Genomic DNA, 24,012 nt, shown 5'->3' with positions numbered 1-24,012 from the left:
AAAGTAAATAAATCAGCCTTTACTAAAAACATAATTTGTTCCTATCAAAGTTCCTGAACAGAATGCTATCTCACAAGATTCGCAAAAAATATAACCGTTTCTTCGTAAACATTTGTTAGCAACCGTACAATCAATCAAACATACCGACATCATTATTTGAGTGATTCAGATTCTAGTAAAAACGGTTCCTTTGTTATGACTCATTGGGTATTATTTGAAATATTCGAAACTTGAAAAATGAGAATCCAACAAGCACGACATACCTTAGAATCACAGCATTTACCTAATCCTCTAAAAAGGACTGTAGTTTAACGATACGAATGACCCTCAATATCACATCCTTGTTCGTGTCAGATCGGCCGTGTGAGTGGCGCAATGCGACTTATGGAAGGTGCGCTTTTGTAAAGAGAAAAAAGGGCTATGCACTTTGTGGAGGACAATATCCACGTAGAAAGCTAATAAAGTAAACTTATGATTATTTGGAAGAAGGTTCGCATGTGGTTTTTAGTGCGTGCTTGAAGATCATTAAAATATCGTTGGCATAGAAGGGATCACACAAGCATTCATGATGAGTAAGTACCTATCTGTTTTCTATGTTTTATGCTCATTTTTTCCATGGTGAACATTGTTGGTAATTGCTTGTTAATATTTGTTGATTTGAATATTTTGGTTTTGATTCTGTGACTGTCAATAAGTTTATTTGGTTGTCGTATGTCCGAAGTTGTGATATTCAAACAGCTGTCTCCAAATCATAAGAGCTATCAAGATCATGCTTGTGTGTTAGTATTGAATTTCATGAATCATTAAGCCTTAGGTTATATGGTTTCCAAACATAATGGTCCAGAGGCCACTTTATCAGCAGAAAAAAATGCAGACTTAGGCCAAGCTATAAGTCGCTTTGGATCACCTTCACATTTAGCGGCTACAAATAGTAACCACCGATGTGAGAAACAACCACTCATTTTTCCATTTGGACAAATTTTGTCTTAATAAACTTTCAGCCTTCCCAACTGGTCTGTGGCTATTTTTCATCAGCTGTTTTCTCATGGCTGTTTGAACTTGCGGGACACTTAAGGCATTAAAGGTGAAGGCAGCTGGTTATTTTTCTTTTGGTTAAATTGACTTCAGTAAAAAATAATGTCAGTTGGGCAAACTAGACCTTTGGAATCAAAATATGGAGGCATCAAAAGATTGATTCTTTTTGGGCATAAATGCAGACCATTTCTAACTTACCAATCACATAAAAATAAGAGAGTGTTTCAAGAAGGAGCATGCCTGATCTTGAACAGAAATGCTTGAACTATCTCCTAAGCAAAATAATATTGCTCCTATCATAACGTTTTGAATTCTATAGGTAGTGAAAGGCAATCAAGGAATTGATTCACTTTAAAGGAAATAGTTCACTTTCACGAAATTATTTTTTTTGCAATGGATTTGTGATTTTTTATGTTCAAAATGATCAGCAAAGAAAATAAAACCTTTTTACAACAAAAGATTATTTTCTATATTTTTGATATAGGAAGAACTTTTCAGTTTCTGTAAGGCACACGCGATCCAGTATGAAAAGAGCATGGGTCCCGAAAATTCTTCAGAAACTGAAAATTATCGCGGCCACCTGCATTTGGGCGATCTGCTCGTGCTTTTGTTACTGGAGCGCCTCACTGGAGCGAATTTCTCTAGAGTTCTCGTAGATAATTTCTCTAGTTTCTGAAGAATTTTCGGGACCCATGCTCGTTTCATACTGGATGCGAATATATGCAAGGCACACATCCTCAACGCAAGACACATTTTTCGGGACGAGAAATAGAATATCTTTGCCTAGGGTGATCGTTGGGCTGTAAAAGCTCCTGATTTATGCTCGTCTCAGCCCAAGCTACGGAACTGCTATTCCAGTTCAAAACCCATGTTAAAATGTGAACTATTTCCTTTAAACAGATAATCATTATATTGATTCCCCATCAGCTGGCTAATCATTATTTTGATTCACAGGTAATGTTAACAGATAGGCATCAATGACTTGCAAGAATACAGCATTTATCTTGCTATTATTCTCATTTAGTGGTATCCTCAGCACCACAACTGATACCTATAGCATTGCTGTACTTTACCTTCACTACATTTGATAACAATTCACAATTTTTAAATGTCAAGAATACAAAAACTGAAGCAACAGGTAAAAACCATATAAATAATATAAAAGCACTACAACAATGATAATTAGGGGTTTAAAAATTTTATTTTGCCATTTTACACAAATGCTGATTGGTTAGTATGTGATTCATGATACAAAAATAACATACAGTGTGATTTCCTCAAAACAGCTTTTACGTGATGGACAGTGGCTCTGTCTTCTTCCCATTCACAAGGCCAAAGGGACAATTTCTTAGCTTTGAGGTAACACTTTTTGCAAACCTACCACATTTTTCTACCTTTTAAAAGACAAATCTCACCGTCATGGGCCTTTTTTCAACCGTAACGATTCATTTGAAGTCAAAAGTGTACCCAAATGAATCAAAAAATTGATTCCATGCCCATATTTGGTCATGGCTCCTCCCACCAGAATCAAATTATTGATGCCTCCATATTTTGATTCCAAAAGTCTAGTTTGCCCAACTGATGTGGAGCATGTTTGTGTGCTTACTTACATTATATTACATAAAGCATTGCAAAATGCTGAATAGGAACTCTTGATATTTAACATTACACTACACATGCATCAGATTTTAGCCATCGCTGGCCTTTTGCCAGTGGCATACTATCTGTAAAAACCAATAAAACTTCTTTTTTTTGGTCCATCAGCATTTAAAAAGTCAAAAGACAACATGTTGGGGTAGTTTTGATAAAAAAGTTTTGTTCTTGAAATATTACACAGTCAGTTACCTTACTTTTCATGTAACTTCTGTTAGATAGCTTATAGCATAAAAAACATAATTAAAGCCAACATAACAGCTACATACCTGGTGCAAGGTAGCAGGTTATTGAGTCAAAGAATGTTGCCTTGTGTATACTCTGTACTCTCTAAAATGCATTAACCCATGTCCTGCTGGGGGGGGGGGGGGTTGAGCACCCCCTCCCCCTGTGGTTTTTGGCACACCTTATCAGACATCATTTCTACACATGTTGTGAAAATTTCAGACCAAGGTCATTGAAGGTCAAGTCACCAGGTCACTTCAAGTGACCCCACCTCATAAAAAGTTTAAATGTCTGCCATAGCTACACCGAGTGACCGATGGCTTTTAAACTTTCAGTGATTGCTAAGAGCAATAGCATGTACAAAATGTATATCTCAGAATTTTGATATGGATGACCCAAGGTCAGGTCAATTTTGCGACCTCCCCATTATAAGTCAATGGGAGAATACTGAGATGTGCCGCTTTTGGACAAAAGTCATCATAAACACTCCCAAACACTGCATTACAAGTAACTTAGACACACTGAACACAAAAATGCTGTCCGTGACCCCTGTTTATGCCCCTGTGGTCATCTCAGGTCACGAATGGTATCTAACAGTTTTTCTCAAATAACCTTTGATGGAGGCATGCTAGAGCGATGAAAACGCCTTAGATGTGTTCAGCTCGACGATACGGATCGACTGATATGCAACATGACCATTTTCGGTCAGGTCATGACCTTGACCTGAGGTCAAATTTTCAAGTTGACCTTTCAAGGTCAAGTTATAGTTCATTCGATGCGTTTTGACGAGACGAACACGATGCCGGTAAAAGTAACCTTGTACAAGGCTCGGGTCAAAAGTTATTGCAGAAAAACTTTCCGAAAAAAATCGGCTATTTTGGCAGTTTTTGCCCCTGCAGGCAAAACCGTTGACGTTAGGTCAAATCTGAGACAATTACCCAGAAAGGGCGTTAATAGGGCTATCGAATGCGCTTTTCTGCGGCGCTGTAGCTCTATTGGTTTCCGAGTTATGCGTTGGCTTCTTGGAAATTGTCGGCATTCGACCTGAAAATCGGCGAAATTTTGCCTTCAATGACCTCTGGTGACCTGACCTTTGACCTAATCAAAAAAGTGACCGAAGTGATTTCGTCAATATTTTGGCGCTCTCTCGAACGCTGCCTTCTGCGTATTCTTACGTGGCCCACGAGTACCTACTACTAAATTTTTAAACTCGGCTTTCAAGGTCAACTTATTGTTCATTCGACACGTCTTGACGAGAGGAACACAATGCCGGTGAAAGTAAGCTTTTGCAAGTTTTGAGTCAAAAGTTATCGCGGAATAAAACGTTTCTGCGACTATCGTCTATTTAACAGTTTTTCCCCTGCAGGCTAAACGGTTGACCTTAGGTCAAATCTGAAGACAGTATACAAAACGAGCGTTAACAGGGCTATCAAATACGCTTTTCTGAGGCGATGCAGGCTGCAGCTGTCTCCGTTTTCAAGTTATGTGCCGGTTTGTCGAAAATTGTCGAAATAGGCGAAATTTGGCCTTTGGTGACCTCTGGTGACCTGAACTTGGATCTGACCTCAGAATGACTGAAACAATTTCGTCGTACGCCGCCTACCGCGTGTCGGTGTGTGGCTCAGAAGGCGAGCTAGAAGGGGGAGGGGTGTTAAATACAACATACGTCCCCCCCCCCCCAGCGGTACGTAGAAATCTAGGAGCCCCAGTGGGCAGTAGCGGCGGAACACCTTCAATTAAGAGGGGGGGGGGGGGGCACTGCCGACTTTTGGTCCCATTCTTTCCATGCAACGTCCATAGGGCTAATGTTAAAATGTCAAAATCAAAGGGGTGCACGGTGCCCTCCCCGTTCCGCCGCCTATGCCAGTGGGGTGAGAGTTGCTGATGCGGGTGTGTTTGTTTCAGGTGCAGGAGTCGGAGTGTTTGATATGGAGCTCCATGGGAGTTGCTGATCCGGGTGTGTTTGTTTCAGGTGCAGGAGTCGGAGTGTTTGATATGGAGCTCCATGAGTCCGACACCAGGGATCAGGTGTCCGACGACGATGACATTATTGACGTCGAACAGGCAAGTTGGAGTTGGATCATCTAACAACATAAGTTGGATGAGTCTTCCTCCCCTAACCTAACTTTCTGCTCAAATGATAATTTTGTTCTGCCTTGCTCCAAACTCCCTGGAGTTGTCTCGTTTCACAGTCTATATTTTTGGCATTGTTTTTTTTTTTGTCACGGAAAACTTACATTATTTGCCTCTGATGCATGCACTGATGATATTGGAATTCAGGTCAGTGTGTCATTTTACAATCACAGCATGAACCTGGCAGGACAACAGTTTTCCACAAACGTCCAGGCCGAGGGGACTGGCACGACCCCTGCGCCGTTTCACCACTTATTGAGCTAGAACTATGCGAAAAAAATAGCAAGTGCGCCGTAATGAGACTCGTTCGGCGCTCTGCCGGGGGGAGGGGGAGTGAACACTCCCTTTTAACTCGGCTCCTGGGCGACGTAGCGACACGCAGTAGGTGGGATTTGAAAGAGCGTAAAAAATAGACCAAATAACTTCGGTCAATTTTCAGGTCAGGTGAGAGGTCAGGCCACCAGGGGTAATCGAAGGTCAAATTTCGCTTATATCGATAATTTTCGACAAATCGGCGCATAACTTGGAAATGATTAGAGCTACAGCGCTGCAGAAAAATGCATTTGATAGCCCTTTTAACGTTCTTTCTGAGTAACTCTCTCAGCTTTGACCTAAGGTTAAGGGTTTAGCCTGCAGAAGGCAAAAACTGCGAAAATGGTCGTTGTTATGCGGAAACGTTTTTTCTGCAATAGCTTTTGACTCGAAGCTTGTACGAGCCTACCTTTGCCGGCTATGTGTTCCTCTCGTTGAGACACGTCGAATGCAAAAGGTCAACTTGAAATTTGACCTCAGGTTTAGGTCATCGCCTGACCGGAAAAGATCTACCGTCGAGCTGAACACATAAGAGGTGTTCACCGCTCTGGCATGCCTCTATCAAAATTTATTAGCGAAAACTGTTGGATACCTTTCATGACCTGAGATGACCGCAGGGGCATAAAGAGGGGTCTCGAGTGCTATCATTTGATTCGGTACTTTATTTTGATCCGTAACCAGATGTTTGGGAGTGCTTAGTATGGAGTTCGTCCAAAAGAGGCGCATTTCAACTTATCCCATTGACTTTTATGGAGAGGTCGTCAAATTGACCTCACCTGAGGTCACCGACATCGAAATTCCAAGATATACATTTCATGTGCATTGCATATCGTTGCTCTTATCAATCGCTGAAATTGTCAAAGTGATTCGTCACTCGGTGCAGCTAAGGCAAAAATTTTAACTTTTTCTTAAGTGAGGTCTATTGACGTGCCCTGGTGACCTGACCGTGGGAGGTCTGGGTATGAAATGTTCATTACGAGCGAGCGGAGTGAGCGAACTCTTACGTAGAGTAGCAGAAACTTCTGAGTATGAGCGGCCGGCCGTGATCACGCTTTTGCGATGGTTATATCTCCGCAACTACTAAACCGAGTTACTGGCAGTAATTTTGGTAGGGTAGCTTCATTCCTTCTAACTACCAAGTATTGGACTATTCGCGATGCATGTGGGTGACCCCTTATGCACGTGTCACGCGCAAAACGAAGGGGTGTCAGTTTGGTAACAAAAACAATTGCAATATCTCGGTTATTACTGGGCCGATTGCGCTAAAACTTTGCATGTAGGTAGGCACTCACCAGGCAATGCATTCCCATCTGTCACGCTTGGGGTGGTGCTGCACGTGCGCACATGCAGGGTTCGCTTTCATATCTCAAGAACGGCTGAACCGATTGCGCTCAAATTTGGTACACGGCGGAGGACCGTTTAGTAGGGTGCTGTGCAAAAGTCGTTTGGGACACAGCTGGCACGTGCGCACGTGCAGGGTGCCGTTTCCAGATCTCGAGAACGGCTGAGCCGATTGCCCCCAAATTTGGCACATCGCTAGAGACAGGTTATTAGGGTGCCGTGCACAAGTCAGTTGGAAGTGCCCCCAGCCCCTCGCAATTCCGCACGTGCAAGGCTCACCCTCTCGCTCGCTCGTTTGTCGCCCTGAAAGGCATCTTACTGGTAACATATGCAGAAAAGATGCAGAAATGCGTATGCAGAAAAGTTTTGCCGAACACCCCCTTCCCTGGGAATAGACAGTCGATCTTTACGGGTGCGTTCAATCGCTGTCGACTCACTATGCAATTTTGCCTTCCCTCAATATATCTGACGATATAATTTCCATTTCAGGAGTTCGACCACCAGCCGGACATGAACGCCTTTCTGAAGTAAGTGACTGTGGTGCTGCCCGTTAAAACCGTTATCCCACGTCAGACTACACCTTTTTAGTCGCAATTTCAAAAATTTAAAGACCAAATTCAAAAAGTTTACATTCAAAATGCACGTGAACGTTTTGAATTTGGTCTTTAACTTTTTGAAATTGCGCCTAAAATGCTGTAGTGTGAGCTCTTCCTGTTTTTTTTTTTTAAATAAATTATACGACTTACTGATATCATTGGGTTTGTTTCGATCGGACACATCGATGCGTTTTTTTAAAGGAAATTGAATATCAAATAGGTAATAATAGTTCATGTTCATATTCTAAATTGATGATTTGATTGGGCATTGCTAGGCTCGACATCTGTCGGAGCATCTGTAAAGCTGTTTTCGTTGTCGTTCCATAGTTCCAAACGGAACTTTTTCGCCGTACGGCTACGATAAACGTTTTGTATCAGCATGTGCTGCTTTCATATCCCTACCAACATGTGCAGCTTTTCGGGAAAAGGTGTTCTTGAGGTACGATATCTGACATGTCACATCGCGGCTGGTGCCTCTAGCTGTGTCATGTGTGTCGCGCGCCACGTGCCTGGTGTGTGGGTCGGCCATGGCACCGGCTCGCGTAACGGCAGTGTTTACGGAACTGGGCCGTAGTGTTCCATCATAGACTCCCATAGCTGCATTGCGCAGATGGTCGGCACGCCACTATCTGCTGCACTGTTATGTCTTTGTATTATTTTAACATGCAAGTCGCAGCTTCACTCTCATGACTTTTGTTTATAATTTCACTTGCCGTGAATACATGATTTTCGGTGCATTTACTAGGAAATTATCCGTTAGATAACTGTCCGATAAGTCGAATTTTGTCCCGTTTCAGTCAAGAAGGCGTAGAGCGATTGGCCCTGAACGAGAGCACCGTCAATATCGGCAAGGAGCGGGTCGGCCCCAAAGATTTCGAGCTTCGCAAAGTCCTGGGAAAGGGCGGCTATGGCAAGGTTTTCCAGGTGAAGAAGATTAGTGGCAAATATGTCGGAAAGGTGTTCGCTATGAAGGTGCTGAAGAAGGCGACAATCGTTCGGAATCAAAAGGACACGGCGCACACAAAGGCGGAGCGAAACATCCTAGAAGCAGTCAAGGTAAGATGCTGTCTCTGCGATGTCTGACCGCGCCGGATAAGCTCGCGGCCGCTGGGGAGAGGTATTGTCCATCCCTGTGCTTGTCCCCGTCCCTATGATTGGCGCAGGGAGTGGGGAAGTCGGTTAAAGGCGAACTCCGTGGATGTGTCCAAAAGCGGAGATCATTTTCTTATTGCGTAACTTTTTCTTCGATTATTACGCACAACGTGTTGTGTAAGCATTAAGTTTCGTTGTGATTGTTTTATGCTGTTCATTGGCCCCTTGAATTTGAGTTTATTTATTCGGAATACTTTAAAGAAGTGGATCCAGTGCCCAGAATTGTCGCCAATCAAAGCTTGCTGTTCTGGTCTCCACCTTCCCAATCGATATAATTATGTGATTTGTGAATGCGTCAGAATTTACAGTCGAGCGTTGAGCGCATACGCGTATCCGAACGCGGCCCGCCCCGAATTCATCTCGCCCGCGACGCCGTCACCGAACAGTGTCACTGGCCGCTGCGGCAGCTATCCTCGTGTGCAACGCTGTCCGGATTTGGTTTGGAATGGACACAGCAGTTATTTTTACGATCGTTATGGAGCTGGTAGTGCCTTTTTACACGTAAAACGTAATATTCTTAGACTCGTTTCTTCACGCATTGCTACGATATGAATTACTTGTTATTACAAGGTACATAATTTCTATGACGTCCGTAGTCCGTACAACACTTTTTTCGTCTTGATTTTCGTCTTGGTCTGTAACAGATGGATAGTGGAGACAGACATCTGACACTGCAGAGAAGTGCACTATGTCGCGTGAATAGGTAGTGTGATAAAATTTTGAAATTATTTTCGCGAACGTTTATAGGCGGACTTGGTCCAGCTGTAACCCCTGTCTCCGCGCTGCTCTCTTTCGACTGGCCCTCAGTGCCATCACGGGCCGTCCGGCTGCCCTGCTGACCTTGGCACAGATCGGCCCGTGTTTATGAATATGTCCAACACATCATGTCCGACCGCCGGCTGGCGGACCGCTCACCAATTCAGCGCGCATGTACTGGAAATGCTCATATGCCGGCATGTTAGTGTGGCCGGCACTCGGGCCGCGTTCTGGATAGAAGGGGATAATACGTCTGACCGCAAACATTTACATATCCTCTTGAGCTTGCTATCCCATGATCAACTTACGAGTATACACTATACAGTATACACTGACATAGCAGAAAAGAAGTGTACCACAGTCCACAACACTAGCACAGTCGACTCATAACAGTGACAGGATGTCGTCCCTCACTCGTCAGTAGCCGCCACTCTCGAGCCATCACGCATCACGCCCATTGTTTTCTAGTATACGGTGATAACGTCACTGGAAACAAGATGAATGTCTGTAACCACTTGCGGGGGAATGCTCCCCCCTGGGGGGAGGGGAGCATTTCCCGAAATCGGCGAAAATTTACTTTTTTCATTATAAAATGTAAAGTGCACAACTTTTCTAGGGAAAAGTTTGTCCTAAACTGCACAGCAGTGCGGATGGAATCGAAATCCGAGGAGCTTTTGGAATTAAAAAAAAAACTTTAGGGGGGTATGGACTGCACGCCCTTCCCTTTCGCAGCGTCCAAGACCGCCTTTTTGGATCCGCCACTGTATGTAACGATGCATTGTTTTGCAAGGTTGTTGTTATTTCTGTCCCATTTTATTTTTCAACTTACCCGAGTCAATATGTCTTTTGCCATGCGGTATTTACAATTCGTAACTGCACGATAGAAAACAAGATATTATTCGGTACCACTGCCGGCTGAGTTTAAATGCTAATACATTTTTTTTTTAATTATCAAAGAGCGCATGTGATTTAAGTCGACCTTGTTCTCACAGTTTATGATGGGAAGGAGAAAGGAAAACAAAGTAGGTTTAAAGACGGCGAGAAAAGCGTAACAAAACTTTGAAAACGTGAGCGTACCAGCTATAAACTGTGTGGTCGGTCAGCTACGTCCCTGATACTTCCTGACCGTGTATTTCGTCGTCAGTTTCTCAATTCTCACCCACCCGCGCCCTCTGCCGTTCACAGCACCCGTTTATCGTGGACCTGATGTACGCGTTCCAAACGGGCGGCAAGCTCTACCTGATCCTGGAGTACCTGTCTGGCGGGGAGCTGTTCATGCACCTGGAGCGAGAGGGCATCTTCATGGAGGACACGGCCAGCTTTTACTTGTCCGAGATTATCCTGGCGCTAGAGCACCTTCACCTGCAGGGCATCATATACAGGTGAGCGCATCGTCAGTGCGGCTGGTCTCGGCCCCGGCATAATCATGTTTTTAATGACTTGTACTTGTTGCGTGTGCATTACAGACTACTCAGTGTTTCATTTGTTTGCGGTGTTTCACTTTACTCCTTTCAGCATGAAGTTCGAGTGTGAATCCGTGTGGAAGTTATTTTAACCAAATGTAATGTGATGCACTAACTACAATTGCAAACTTGGCACATATTTCTGAAAGGAGCTTATTATGTAAAATATTCCAATCTATTCTAGTAATTTTCTTCAACAGTGCATAGTTCGAACTCTGGATAGTTTGGTGAGTTTGTGACGTGATGCCGGCTCCTTCCGCTCTGGGGTCACTGAGGAACACTCGACCAACTCCACACGCGTTACCGGGGCGGTGCAGTTGATCTATCAAATCAGAGTATGATCGGCCACGGATGAGATAGGGATCATCGGTGGCGCACTCCAGCCTGAATATGGTATGATAATCACATCGCGGTGAGCTCATCGACTGCCACCCACAGCAGTCTGCGGAACTGTGTCGATCGATGGCGGCCCGCCCTGATATTCCGCGACAACACGGCCCACACGAGCTACACATGTGTATCTAAAGACGGCCTCTGACGGTGCACTCTTCCTAATTCCTATACAGATAAGCGGTATCTCACAATGCTTCGACAAGGTGTTGTCTACTTTATCTGGATGTCCGGTGCCGCACTATGAATTCATATCAGCTCTGTGTAGCACCACCGTAACGGTCGTTGCACGCAATGCAGCGCCTGCCCTAGGCACTGAACCGACGCGTGCTTATTTCAAGCCACTGCGGCGGGCGCCGTGTCGCCTAGCACATCACTGGTGAAGAAAGTGTGTTTTGGAGCGTTTCAGAGTCGATGCAGATGAAAACTGCACTGATTTCAGGTGCTCAAATCTCACTCCCTTTAATATGATTAATAATTCGGCTGAGAATGCCCCAGAGTGAACTCCCTATCCAGTTTTGGGTCTTGTCTGTTTCCATCTTCTCTTTCGTAGCATGCTACCTAAAATATGGTCTGAATGGATATGTACTGAAAATTACGCTCGTTCTGATATGAAGAGATGTCATCTGCTGTTTCCTCAGCTGGATGAGAACACGCATGAACTGAGGATAGCACACATAAAAGACATCGGTAAGGTGCACGGGCTCAGTCAGTGACGTTTGTGGCAGTTCCCTGTAAATGATTGGCCCCAGGGCGGCTGTGGGCCGATTGGTTATCTGGCCTGGCGACTATCGGTCGCACTGCGCGCGGCTGCTGCCGAGGCCATTCGCCGGTCCGGCGGCACTGCACCAGCTCCGATCGCGCGGAGCTCTCTGCTCCGATAGAGCCGAAAGAGCTATACGTTCTGTTGGAGCCGTCAGAGTGGGCATGCGTCCCTTCTGTGTTCTTCTTTTCGTCAGATTCGAGTGTCGTTTGTATGTATAACGTTTGTTAATCTTCCTACGTAAATGATAACGACTATCGGCGTCGGTTACTGAATTTTTTGCAAATATCCTTGGCCCTTTCCATTCTGTCAATGTTTGGTTTACGCTACCAAATAAGAGTCGCAACCCTGCCCCGTGTCCCGCTGCACCGAATCCCTCCCGTCTTGTCTGCACATTGCACCGTTCCACTCGCCCGGTCTCTCAGTGCCCAGAGCTGCGATCACCAGAGACAGCATTGTATTGGACAGACGGCCGGGAGCGCGCGCTCGGCCTCCACAGTGGACACGCCTCACAACATAAACACGGGGCTCCCTCCTGGACGTCGCCATTCTCGCCTGGCGCACCGCCGCTCAGTCAGTCTCTGAGGCGACAGTGGGGAGCCGCGCCCTCGCTGGATGGAAACGGACCGGCCCAAAGACAGCGCATAGTCAGACCCAGCATAGAGAGCGAGTGAGGAGTCGCGGCGGTGCACGGGCCAGTCGTTGGCATCGGACTAGTTAACAGGCTGCCCAGAACGTAACAAGACTGCGCTGCTCGTGTCGCACAGCCAGCAGGCGTATATCAAAGTTCAGAACAGACTCGGAACACAGTCGACTCGTAGGAATGATAGACTATAAAATGCAATGCAACGCAACAGCAGACACGAGACCGCCATTGTCGACCCGCTAGAACCACCTAGCCGCGCACAGCGCATCGCGAGAGGACAGGCCAGCTGCCTCCGCCTGTGGGTCAACACATATGGCACCTGCCCACCTGTACCGACTGATCCGCACTCAAACACACACGCTCACAGGCTAACACATTGCACACTCGCACCAGCCCATTGCAGCCGACTTTCGGTCCGTTTCATCCGCAGCTGTCGCTCCCGCACTCAAAACACTCACTCACCTGTGGCCGCAGCTGTGGTAAATAGATACATTTCAGCTCCTTACAGCCACGGTTCTCACTGCCTGCAACTAAAACTCTCACTACCCTCTAGCCGCACCTTTCATTCCATTTCACCCATAGTTCAGTCCCCTGTAGTTACAGTTATGAGTCCGTCCTAGACACGGCTCTCTTTTCTTGTAGCGGCAGCTCTATCAGTACTTTTTAGTCACTCCTTCGGTCCCTGCAGCCACAGCTTTCATGCTCTTGTAGTCACTTTTCAGCCCACTTAAGCCATAGCTATTAGTTAATTGCAGACACACTTCTGTTTTCTGCAGCCACGGCTTTCACTTTTCATCTCAGTTGGTTCACTTCTAACTCACCCAGCTGGTGCCTCATCACCACATTTATGCCACAGCACCACCAATCACTACACTGCATCGCCTCCACCGAATCACCACTGCTCTCATATGTGCCGGGTGTGCGTCAGACCAAGTTGCCGTATCAGGTCGACTGTCAGTCCTGTTCTACTTGTTTTCGATGAGGGTTTGCAGCTGTGTGACGAGATCTCGTGCCATACTCAGGACTGCTTTTGCGTCATGCCGTTCGGCCATCTCGTTGAAGAATTTGATGATGTCTGTGAAGTCCATGTTGTTGTCGAGGATGATGTCACGGTAGTACTCGACCAGTGCCAGGGCGATGAACAGCACGAAGTGTGGTGACACCAGCCTACTCGCCGACCATATGGTCTCCCATGCCAGGAACACGTCAGCGTACACCAGTTCGCGTTTGAAGTCCAGCAGGAACCAGCGGTAGCAGAAGTAGAAGTGCGTGTAGTCGCCGTTCTGGTGCATCAGCTCGAACATTTCGCTGTCCATGACCTGGATGAGACTGCGCATGTTGGCCAGGTGCTGGTCCATGGCTCCACCCTGAGGGAAGTTGGCGCTCATTCGCTCCATCAGCTGACAGAAGCAGCTGTAGGCGATTGGCTCGTCCTCCAGTACGACCAGCAGCGGCGCCGCCAGGTCGCACATACCCTGCATGTAGCCCGTGTCAAGGCGCTCCCAGACATATGTGCACATTATGTTGCGCAACTTGTCGAGGTTTTCATTCGTGAAGAACCAGTAGTTGCGGTCACAGCGCTGCACATCCTTCTCAATACGATGCAGATTTAGCGCGAAGGCGTCGAGAAGCTCGTTGGCGTACACGCCTCCATTGCTGCTGACCGGCGATCCACAACCCGATCCGGGCTCTCCAACGGCGTCGTCGACACGCAGATGCTCCGAGGACTCGCCGACCTCGACCTCAGGCTCCTGCGGTGTCGCTTCTGGCGCCTCCTCTGCCTCCTCCGGTTCGGTGATGGACGGAGGACGCTGCTCCTTCTCAGGCTCCGGCTCCGACTCCGGTTCCGGCACTGTTTCCATGGGCGTGGCTGCGTCTCCATCGGTGGCACCGTCGTTCACCACACTGTTTTGCGAACAGCGAGCCATGTTGGTGGCCGCCAGCTCTCGGTCCCGTTGACGTACGATCGCTTCCACAGCTAACCACTCGGACATGATGCTCTCATAGTCGTGCCGCAGTGTTTCGTCCTGTGTTTCCCGCTCGGCTGGTGTCGAATCGAACGCGTAGTGTCCGAGCAGGAAGGGCCATATGTGGCGGCGGCGCTCAGGCTCCACGCCACCGAAGTAGACGTGCCGGAAGACCTCGTCTTGGTTGTGCCAGGAGCCGTCCGCGCCCCAGGCGTCCCACAGAGCTCCTGTGAGGCCGCAGGTGGCGTCAGTTGGCTGTTGAGGCGACACCAGGTTAGCGCTCACCAGTCCTGCCAGGTGCGTGCGCACCGTGCGCAGGTGGCGGCAGTGCGCCATCCAGCCGTAGAAGGCGCGTGTCAGTATCTGGCGACGCATGCTGTCACAGACCAGTTTGATGCTGGGCGACACTTGGCCGTCGCTTTCGGCAGTGTCTTGCAACTGCTCCCCTTCCGGCAGTGGCGGCGGCAGGGGAGCGGGCGGCTGTTTGGGTGGCGTCGACTGCTGCTCGGGGAATACGTCGTTGGCTACCTGAGTGTCCGTCTCTGAGATAGAAAGACTTTTGCCCGAGGACGTGGATGAAGTTGACATGGTGGACGACGAGAGCTTGGTGTTGGTGGCGCGCCAGGAGAGCGGGCCACATCGGTTGGCCGACGGATACATGAGCTCCTGCGAGTTGACGGCCGGCGGACGCTGCGAGTACAGGATGCGGAACACGTAGTCGGCTGCCTCGGCCTCCTCATCGCTGGTCGACGTGCCTGAGGTCGGAGCGGGCTCGGAGGGCAGTCGGCCGCGGCCGCGCCGCCGGAGTCGCGGAAACACCTTGCCGCGGCCGCGCTGCGACCAGAGCGGCGGGTCGAGCTGGCCGTGCGGCAGGAGGCCCGTCTCCAGACAGGAGAGGAAGGCCAGCAGGTGGCCGCCGCGCGGGAACAGCACCGGCGGGTGCTGCACGCCGTCGTGCGCCACCAGCACAGCCGTGCCGCCCGTGTCGGCCTGCTGGTGACAGTGCAGGTAGACGATCTCATCAACACGCACCTGAAGTGCGTGTTCCCAGAAGGCGCTCTTCTCCTTGTCATTTGGCTCACCGCCTTCCGAGTGACAGCCGTTCATCAGTTGGTTGGGTGTCCACTTGATCACCAAACAGTCGGGCAGCTGGTGCAGGGACAGGTAGCCGGGCAGGGGCGCTGCCTGCTGCGGCGGCTGCACCAGGACGTTATTTTTCCCGTACAGCAGAGTGGCCTTGTTGTTCTGGTGGAGTGACTCGACGTAATCCCTCGCTGACACGTTGAGGCCGTCGACGCTGAGGGGCCGGGTGCGCGCACTACCGCTGAACTGGAGGCCCGGGCGGCGGCCGGCTGGCGGGGTGCTGGGCGAGCTGTAGGGCGCCGTCGAGATGCGGGCGCGCTGCACCAGCTCGTCGGCCGGCGGGTCCGACCACAGGTGGTCGATGGTTTTCATGCGGGTGTACTCGAGCGCACACGGGCCCACCAGCAGCGAGCCCAGGATGGTGCCGTAGTCTGGGTCGGCGATCAATGCGTCCCGCTCGTAGTACTGGTTGCTGTTCTGCACGAGGAAGTTGATAATGTTGGCCAGCTGTTTCTCGAAGAGCGCCTGCCGAAGCCAGAGATATCGGGTGCCGATCTGGCTGGAGGTGCGTTTGAGCAGCGGTGGCGGCCGCGGGCTGATCCGAGAGCTAGAGTCGCCACTGCTGGAGCTGCGCCTGCCCGGCTCGGCTGTCTCCAGCTCCTGCAGCCGTGTCGAGATGAGCGCCGCCGCCTCGCAGCTGCGGCCGATCTTGTGCAGCAGCGCTGTGGTGGAGTTGGTCTTGAACAGTCCGAGCGCGCGTCGCCGCAGACCGTGCGACAGGCACGCGTCCACGGAGGCGCACAGTGCCGTGATACACGCCGAGTCCTCGTGGGTGAACTTCCGCGTGACGGCCTCCTCCATCAGCTGCTTGACCTCCTTTTTGACGGCGCCGATGAGGCGAGCCTTCTCGTCCTCGGCTGTGGTCTCCGGCCCCATGGCGGCGGCGACTGGGGCGTTGTGAGCGCGACCGGCGCGTGGCTGGCTCAGCTCACCTCACGAGCTGCTGGCTGAGACGGCACCGGATTGCGGCGAATGTGGCTGCTGAGCGGGGCGGCGGCCGATCGACCGGCGCCGTCGGACGGCGACTGCGCGCGCCGCCGATCGATGCCCGTGAAACGGCCGCCGGCCAGGTGGGTCGCTGACGTCAGCCAGTCGGCCATCGAGCCGAGCCGAGCCGAGCCGAGCCGAGACGCCGCCTGTTGCTCCCCTTCCCGCTGGCGGCGAGAACCGATCGATGGCGCGTGCCACACTCAATACCGAGTAGGAGTATGCATGATTGCGTTATTGGGAAGCTGCTCATGTAGCAAATTGTTTCGCTAATTGATGTTACAGGATATGTTCTAATGGAGATAACGACACACATCTATTGTTTTATTGCTAGTTACTTATCTAATTAGGACGTTTGCTTTGGTCTCGATAGATTTATTGCATGGGCGCAAAATGACCCCAGCAGTCGGCGCGCCCTAAAGCTCCAATAAACAAGCAAACACTAGATTTATTGCATTTGTCTCCGATTGTCTCAAATACCCTCCTCCCTTCCGTTCATCCCTCTGCTCGGAGGCAAAACAATATGGAGCATCTGGATATTATCCAGGAAGCTCTCATCTCTTCACCGGTACGTGGGAACACGGCAGCTGCCACAGTGATGGAATCATGCTTTTCCTGGATCAACTTGTTACTCAACTTGAAATAAAATGAAAGATTTCCTAAAACGGCGTGTCTCACAATCCATATATCCCAGATGACGGTTTGGGAACCGACAGATATACTGACTAAGCCATCCGCCCCCTGTTGTATTGCAGAGATCTAAAGCCGGAGAATATCCTGCTGGACGCGACTGGCCACGTGAAGCTCACCGACTTCGGCCTGTGCAAGGAGAGCATCCAGGACGGCCTGGTCACCCACACATTCTGCGGCACCATCGAGTACATGTGAGTCTTCAGCATTACTGTGCGCGTGTAATGACAGCTTTTCTTTCTGCGGCACCTTTGTGTGGCCATATTGTTTTTTGTTTTTTTTTTTTTTGCCCCGAGTGGGAGCTACCTACTCTCTTAGGGGTCTGGGACTCATGACACTTCTTCTTAATCGACAAACTTCCGAAGATACCAACGATGGACTTGGGTTAACCCTATTAGTGGCAGGGGGGGGGGTTGTTTTTATCCACCCCTCAGGTTTTTCGGGAATATCTCCGAAACCGCTGAAGCTACGATGCTGAAATTTTCTGACTTTTCCTAAAACTAAATTGGGCACATTCCCTGAAAATTTCAAGTTCATAACTTTACCAGGGGCGGCTCCAGAGCACTGGGAATTGGGGGGTCCTATTCGTGAAGCGAGTCATTTGGGCGAAGATCACGATGCTGCACCAGTTTTACGAACAGTGAATGAAAGGTATCATGTGATAACATATAAAGTTATTGTGCATCCTCTTTTGACACGTTTTTGCTATAATAGTCGGATCCAGGCGTCCAAAAAGGGGGGTTATTTTTTACCTCCCAACATAGGTGCCCTGACACCGCCTATGCATGACCAATACAATTTTAGTCGTTCTCTCATAAGAAAATTGTAACATAACAAAACCATTGCCACCCTTTTTAGAAACAGTACCAACAAAAACCTTATTTACTATACTTTTTGTGTAGGGGAAGGTGGGGTAAGATGGACCAGCTAAGGTTTGAGGCCGCATATCTTGCTACACTGCTCTCGTAATTCATATTATTTATAGTCTTCGGAATGCTCAATCCTTCCTCTGTTGATATGTGTAAAGACTAAATTTCAAATTAAAGACATCTAGGCGGTGGATGCTCTTAAAGAGGGGCATGTCAAAAGCTCAGACAAGAAAAAACGTGGGGTAAGACGGACCACCCAGCAGTGCCTGCTATCCGTTCATGTGTGTTACACTTCTGCTCTGTACTCTTGTAAGAAAAAGTAACCAGAATGGTAAAATAACAAAATGAGCCTTTATTCTTTACTCATGTGTGATGGAAGTGCAGCTAAAAGCTGGGAACATGTGTGTTGATTGTCGTTTGGCATGAATGCATGCTAACTGAGCACTTGCATGCATGGCTCACATGCAACAAAGACTCCTTCCTGAAAAAATAGCTTACTTAAACTTGTGTCAATGTTTTGGAAAAGAACTTTCTATATGCAGGGTACAATGGACCACCACAGGGTAAGATGGACCACAGTGGTCCATCTTGCCCCAAATCTAAATTCTGTCATTATCATGACGTATATGTCAAATAGCCCAGCATTGCAAAACCTTGCCTTTCCTAAAGTGTGACTATAACTAAGTTTATAACTTTGTTCTTCACGGTTAAGTGCAAAATAGAAACTAATCATGCAAGAAAGGCGCCGTAATTGAATCACCCGTAGACCTCTTATATTAGATCGGTTTGACGAAAAACAACATTTTTCTCAATAACTCAAAAGCTATGCATCCTAGCAGCATGAGCTCAAGGTGGCCATTGTTACGAAGGAAAACAAACATAGTGAGTGCATAAAGCAGTAGATACCAGCAGCGGTTCAGCCGGGAGGGCTGGTGGTCCGTCTTGCCCCGCTGGGCCGTCTTACCCCACCTTCCCCTACCCCCAATCTCAATGATCTGTATCCGCCTATGATTTTTGAAAATGCATATTTTTAGGATCCATGTGAATTCCTGGTTCATTCTCTATCGATCGGCAAAAGTTGTGTTAAACTTAAGATTGGTTCAAAAACCTGACCGTGATAAACAGTCTAAAATGTATCTGCAATTTGCCCGTTTTTACCCCCCCCCCCCCTCTACCCCCTATTGACATTTTTTAATTTTTTTTTAAGAAATGTAGATCTCGTTGAGCGAAATAGAATGCCGTTTGAATTTTGAAAATCGGCCCGTTAGATCTCGAGATATCAAGGGGGTCGTAAACAGCCCCCCCCCTGCCACTAATAGGGGTAGCCAGGAGCCTGCCACTAATAGGGTTAACCCGAGCCTGTTGGAGATCGTAATGACTCCTACTGTGTGGCTCGTTCACTAGACCTCATTGTACATTCTGTCTTAAAAGTACCGCGCAAAGTAACGGTGGATCCATCAAGCCTGACCGAAGAAGGGCCTGCCATAATTTGAAAGTCACCGAACCAATTGACCTGGGGAATGGACGAGGATGTCAATTGCTTCGGTGACTCAAATTTAGCAGGCCCTTCCTCGGTCAGGCTTGATGGATCCAGCGTTACTTTGCGCGGTACTTTTTAAGACAGACTGTACGTTGTATATTGTCGTTGTTGTTGTTGTTTTTTTTTTTTGGTGCTGACGTGCCCTCCCATTGATGCTGGGTTTTTAGCTAGATGTCACTGGAGCCTCAGCTAGCCGGCAGCCGGCCGCGCTACGCACAAAATAATCTCATCTGTTTCACCATGTACCATTTTTCTTCTACCACGCTGAAAACGAATAAGGAAGAAATTACTAACAGCCGAACACAGATCCACTGTGGCAGACGTCAGAACTGTGACTCATGTGCCGTACCTTGGCGCATTCTGTTTAATGTCTTGACGTTTCAGTGCAGTGCGAGCGAATCCCGGAAATGCGTCATCTACGTCATCCCAAAGAGACGTCATCTACGTCATCCACGCCATACCATGCTGCCCACGCGTCTCTCTTTATGCCAGGGTGACGCTAGCATCCTAACCATCAATTCTATCCACACTCTGCGTATCACATGTGTGTCGTGTGGGCTGTGCGTTTGATGCTGGAATAGGCCTTACTAAGTCGTGCGTTGGATGCAGGGCACCGGAGATTCTAACCCGCACCGGTCACGCCAAGGCGGTCGACTGGTGGTCGCTGGGCGCGCTTATGTACGACATGCTCACCGGCGCGCCGCCCTTCACCGCCGAGAACCGCAAGAAAACCATGGAGAAGATCCTCAAGGGCAAGCTGAACCTGCCGCCCTACCTGACGGCCGACGCGCGCGACCTCGTCAGAAAGCTGCTCAAGGTAGAGTTCTCTGTCGTCCTAGTGGCCGACTCGGCCTGTGACGCCGAGTCGGCCACCGGTACCGGTGGGCATCGGTGACAGGGCCGCCTGTTACTGGCACATACTTGTGGCAGACCCCGTCCCGCCGTTAGGACAGGGTGGCTACGGGTGGGCTCCCTTTGGAGCAGCGGTGCGCTCCAATGGGAGCAGCCCGCGTTGGATAAAGTGGCCTGTCCGGCCCGGACTGAGGGTAGCGGTGTGGAGGAGAAGGATTTGAATATTTTTTCTTCTCGGGACTAACCCAAGCTACATAATTCATGTCTCATGCTAGTCCAGTCGTCTCGATGGCCGGGTTTCGAATCATCTGGTATTCGTTGCGATGGTTATGTGCCGACTGTAACCTTCCGTCGTCTGCTCACAGCGTCAGGAGAAGCAGCGGCTGGGCAGTGGACCCGAGGACGCAGACCCCATCAAGACACATCCCTTCTTCAAAAACACAAACTGGGCGGACGTGGCCAACCGGCAGCTCGAGCCGCCCTTCAAACCCAGCCTCGTAAGTGCTTGTTGTTGTATACGTCACTCGTGGTCGCAGCGTCAAACCCAGCCTCGTGAGTGACAGGCATCTTGTCGCCTCTTTACGATCAGTCTAGTGGTCGTCGCTCCTTCGTTCCGGATGGAATATAAGATCCCCTTTCCGCCTCTCATACAAAATAGTTAAGCTATAGCCGTTCATGATATTTCAACTTTTTGTGACCGCGGTTGTGGGCGAGGGGACTGACACTCCTGGTGCCTCTCATAGAGATCTTATACGCGTAAGGTATAGGTATATAAGATCTCTATAGAGATCTCATAGAGATCTTATATGCATAAGATATAAAAAATATCTGTGGTGCCTCTGGCTGTTGGTAACGTGACCGAGACTGAGATTAAACCGGCGCTGGCTGTGGGTGAGGGTGAGGAGACTGAACTGAAACTGAGACTGGTGTCGCTGGCTGTGGGTGAAAGGATTGAGCCTGAGACTAAGCTGTTAGCAGATCAGGAAACTGATACCGGTGCCGCTGGCTGTGTGAGGGGGACTGGAACTGAGACTAATCCGGCAACACTGGCTATTCGTGAGGGAACTGAGACTGAGGCAGGTGTCGCTAGCTTTGGGCGAGGGGACTGAGACTAGTGCCACTGGCTGTTGGTGAGGGGACTGAGGTTAGTTCCACTGGCTGTTTAGAGGACTGAGACTAGTGCCACTGGCTGTTGGTGAGGGGACTGAGGTTAGTTCCACTGGCTGTTGAGAGGACTGAGACTATTGCCACTGGCTGTTGGTGAGGGGACTGAGACTAGGTGCCACTGGCTGTTGGTGAGGGGACTGAGGTTAGTTCCACTGGCTGTTGGTGAGGGGACTGAGACTAGTTCCACTGGCTGTTGGTGAGGGGACTGAGGTTAGTTCCACTGGCTGTTGGTGAGGGGACTGAGGTTAGTTCCACTGACTGTTGGTGAGGGGACTGAGACTATTGCCACTGGCTGTGGGCGAGGGACTGGGACTATTGCCGCTGGCTGTTGGTGAGGGGACTGGGACTGATCTATTACCCCCGCTGCGTTCAGACAAGCGAGGAGGATACGTCGCAGTTCGACCAGCGGTTCACCAACCAGCCGCCCGTCGACTCGCCAGACGACTCGCACCTCTCCGAGAGCGCCAACCTGGTCTTCGAGGTGGGTACTCGGCGTGACACGGGCTGTTCACTGACCACAGAGCCCTGACCAGTGGCCAGGGCTCTGTGTTAAAAGTTGCGTTGTCTCATTCATTTGTGACGCAGCTTTCCCGCTTTGACATAATCGTTAATTACTTTACGTGCTCAAAATATATCGCATGGTATATTCTTTCATAGAGTACATAGTCCTGTCAGCCACTGGGCTGGCGAAACAGCAACAATGCCGTATTGTCAAGTGCTGTTTTGTGGATCTCGACATTCACCTGTGGTTGTTGATTGAAGCGGATTTCCAGTTGTGTGGGAAGCCTGCACCCTGGATCAGGACACACTGTGTGACTAACTGGCGCACCACGGCCGTCCGCAGGGTTTCACCTACGTGGCGCCGTCCATCCTGGAGGAGATGAACCGGCCGATGGCGTTCCGGCCGCGCTCGCCGCGGAAGCCGCAGCGCGGCCCGCTGGCGTTCCCGTCTCCGGCGCCTATGGGCGCGGCGCCCGCCGAGGAGCTGATGGACACCTCCCAGCAGCCGCCGCAGCCCAAGTGGGTGTGGCAGCCTCACTGACCCGCGCCCCTCCCTCCGTCCCTCCCCCGGCCCGCGCCGCCGCCGCCGGGCACAATAGCCTAATGCGCCTCCGGTACTGATAGAGCTGAAGACAGATAGTATGTGAATGCGTGTAGATGTATTTGGGTGATTGTATAAGCGGCCGTCTGGGTATCGGCCCCGGGCTGCCCGCCGCGCGATCGGCGCAGCGCGGCGCGCCCGCCCCCTGGCCGGACTCCGTAGGGAGTCACTAACTTGCCTCGTCAGCGCGCCGGCGCGGCCAGGCCAGATTGCTCAATGGAGTGCGTTGGGGCGCGCGCGGCGCTAGTGAGACCGCGGCCCGAGCTGAGCGCCTGCGGTCCACGCCGGTGTGTGAACCCGCGCCCAGAGAGAGCGACTGCGCCCTTAGCGGCGCCCCGGCCGGCCCTGTACCGACTTCACGGGCCGGCCCTGTACCGAATCCACTGTATAGCTGCTGCTGCTGCTGTGAGATTTCCATGGTCTGATAGATACTTACTAACTCTCACTCTGTCTCCCTTCTTTCTCTCTTTCTTCATTTCTCTTTCTCTCTGTATCTTTTCTTTTTCTTTCTCTTTCTTTTTCTCTCCCTGTTTCTTTCTCTTTCGGCGGTCTGCACTGCGTCGTCCGTCGTCCGGGACGCTCCGTGGTCACAGCGCCCAGGTGACTCGTCTGTAGTGACGCGACTGCGGCCGGCCGGCGCGGCGCCCTGGTCGGCCCGGCCACACCCAGCCACGCGCGGACGCTGCTCGGAGCTGGCGAAACGGCCACGCTCAGCGGTCGACGTCGACAGAGCGCGCGCGCCAGACAGAGGGCAAACCCGTCTTCATAAGAACGCTTCTAAGGCTGAGCATTCGAGTCTTCGAAATAGGAGGCGATGTCATAATGTTTGTAATGTTTAGATTTTTATTACGGATGGATGGCGACCCTATTTTTGGGGCTCGAATGGTCCTTGTGTTAAAGCGTGCCTTGGCGGGGCAGGACAGGCTTGTATGATGTGGCCTGACCGGCTGCCCGCCTGTCGTCTACCGTTGTTACAATTTACCGAGACGTTGCTTTCAACGTGAGCAAAAACTCTGTTGACTCCCGGGGCAGTTTTGGATATGTTTGTGGCCGTGTGCGGGTGCGGGCGGCGCACGCACCACTCGCCGGCTGGACGGCGCCGATCGGCGTGTTTTTTTGTACGACAGTGTCGCGCAGCTGCCGTCGGAGGCCGAGCTCGCCGCCGTCAGCTAAACTAATACAAAGTGGCAGCCGGACCCAGTCGTGTGCGTGTAGTGTGGGCTCGTATAG

The 24,012-nt window shown here is 49.9% G+C and overlaps 2 protein-coding genes across 2 annotated transcripts; one reads left to right on the top strand and one right to left on the bottom strand.

Moving 5' to 3' along the window:
• Positions 1–344: 344 nt before the first annotated feature.
• On the top strand, positions 345–23,978 carry LOC122377412 (ribosomal protein S6 kinase beta-1-like). The gene is made up of 11 exons (XM_043357415.1): positions 345–572; positions 4,886–4,977; positions 7,189–7,226; positions 8,093–8,351; positions 10,389–10,585; positions 17,318–17,446; positions 20,271–20,478; positions 20,879–21,010; positions 22,054–22,161; positions 22,525–22,700; positions 23,376–23,978. The coding sequence occupies exons 1-11, from the start codon at positions 566–568 to the stop codon at positions 23,395–23,397; spliced, it is 1,368 nt and encodes a 455-aa protein (XP_043213350.1). The 5' UTR covers positions 345–565; the 3' UTR covers positions 23,398–23,978.
• On the bottom strand, positions 13,048–16,534 carry LOC122377411 (small G protein signaling modulator 1-like). Its single transcript, XM_043357414.1, has one exon. The coding sequence runs from the start codon at positions 16,449–16,451 to the stop codon at positions 13,431–13,433; it is 3,021 nt and encodes a 1,006-aa protein (XP_043213349.1). The 5' UTR covers positions 16,452–16,534; the 3' UTR covers positions 13,048–13,430.
• Positions 23,979–24,012: the final 34 nt, after the last annotated feature.

Source organism: Amphibalanus amphitrite, unplaced genomic scaffold, assembly GCF_019059575.1.
Source record: "Amphibalanus amphitrite isolate SeventyFive unplaced genomic scaffold, NRLGWU_Aamphi_draft 000044F_arrow, whole genome shotgun sequence".
NCBI lineage: Eukaryota > Metazoa > Arthropoda > Thecostraca > Balanomorpha > Balanidae > Amphibalanus > Amphibalanus amphitrite.
This window is presented reverse-complemented; position numbering and strand designations above follow the sequence as displayed.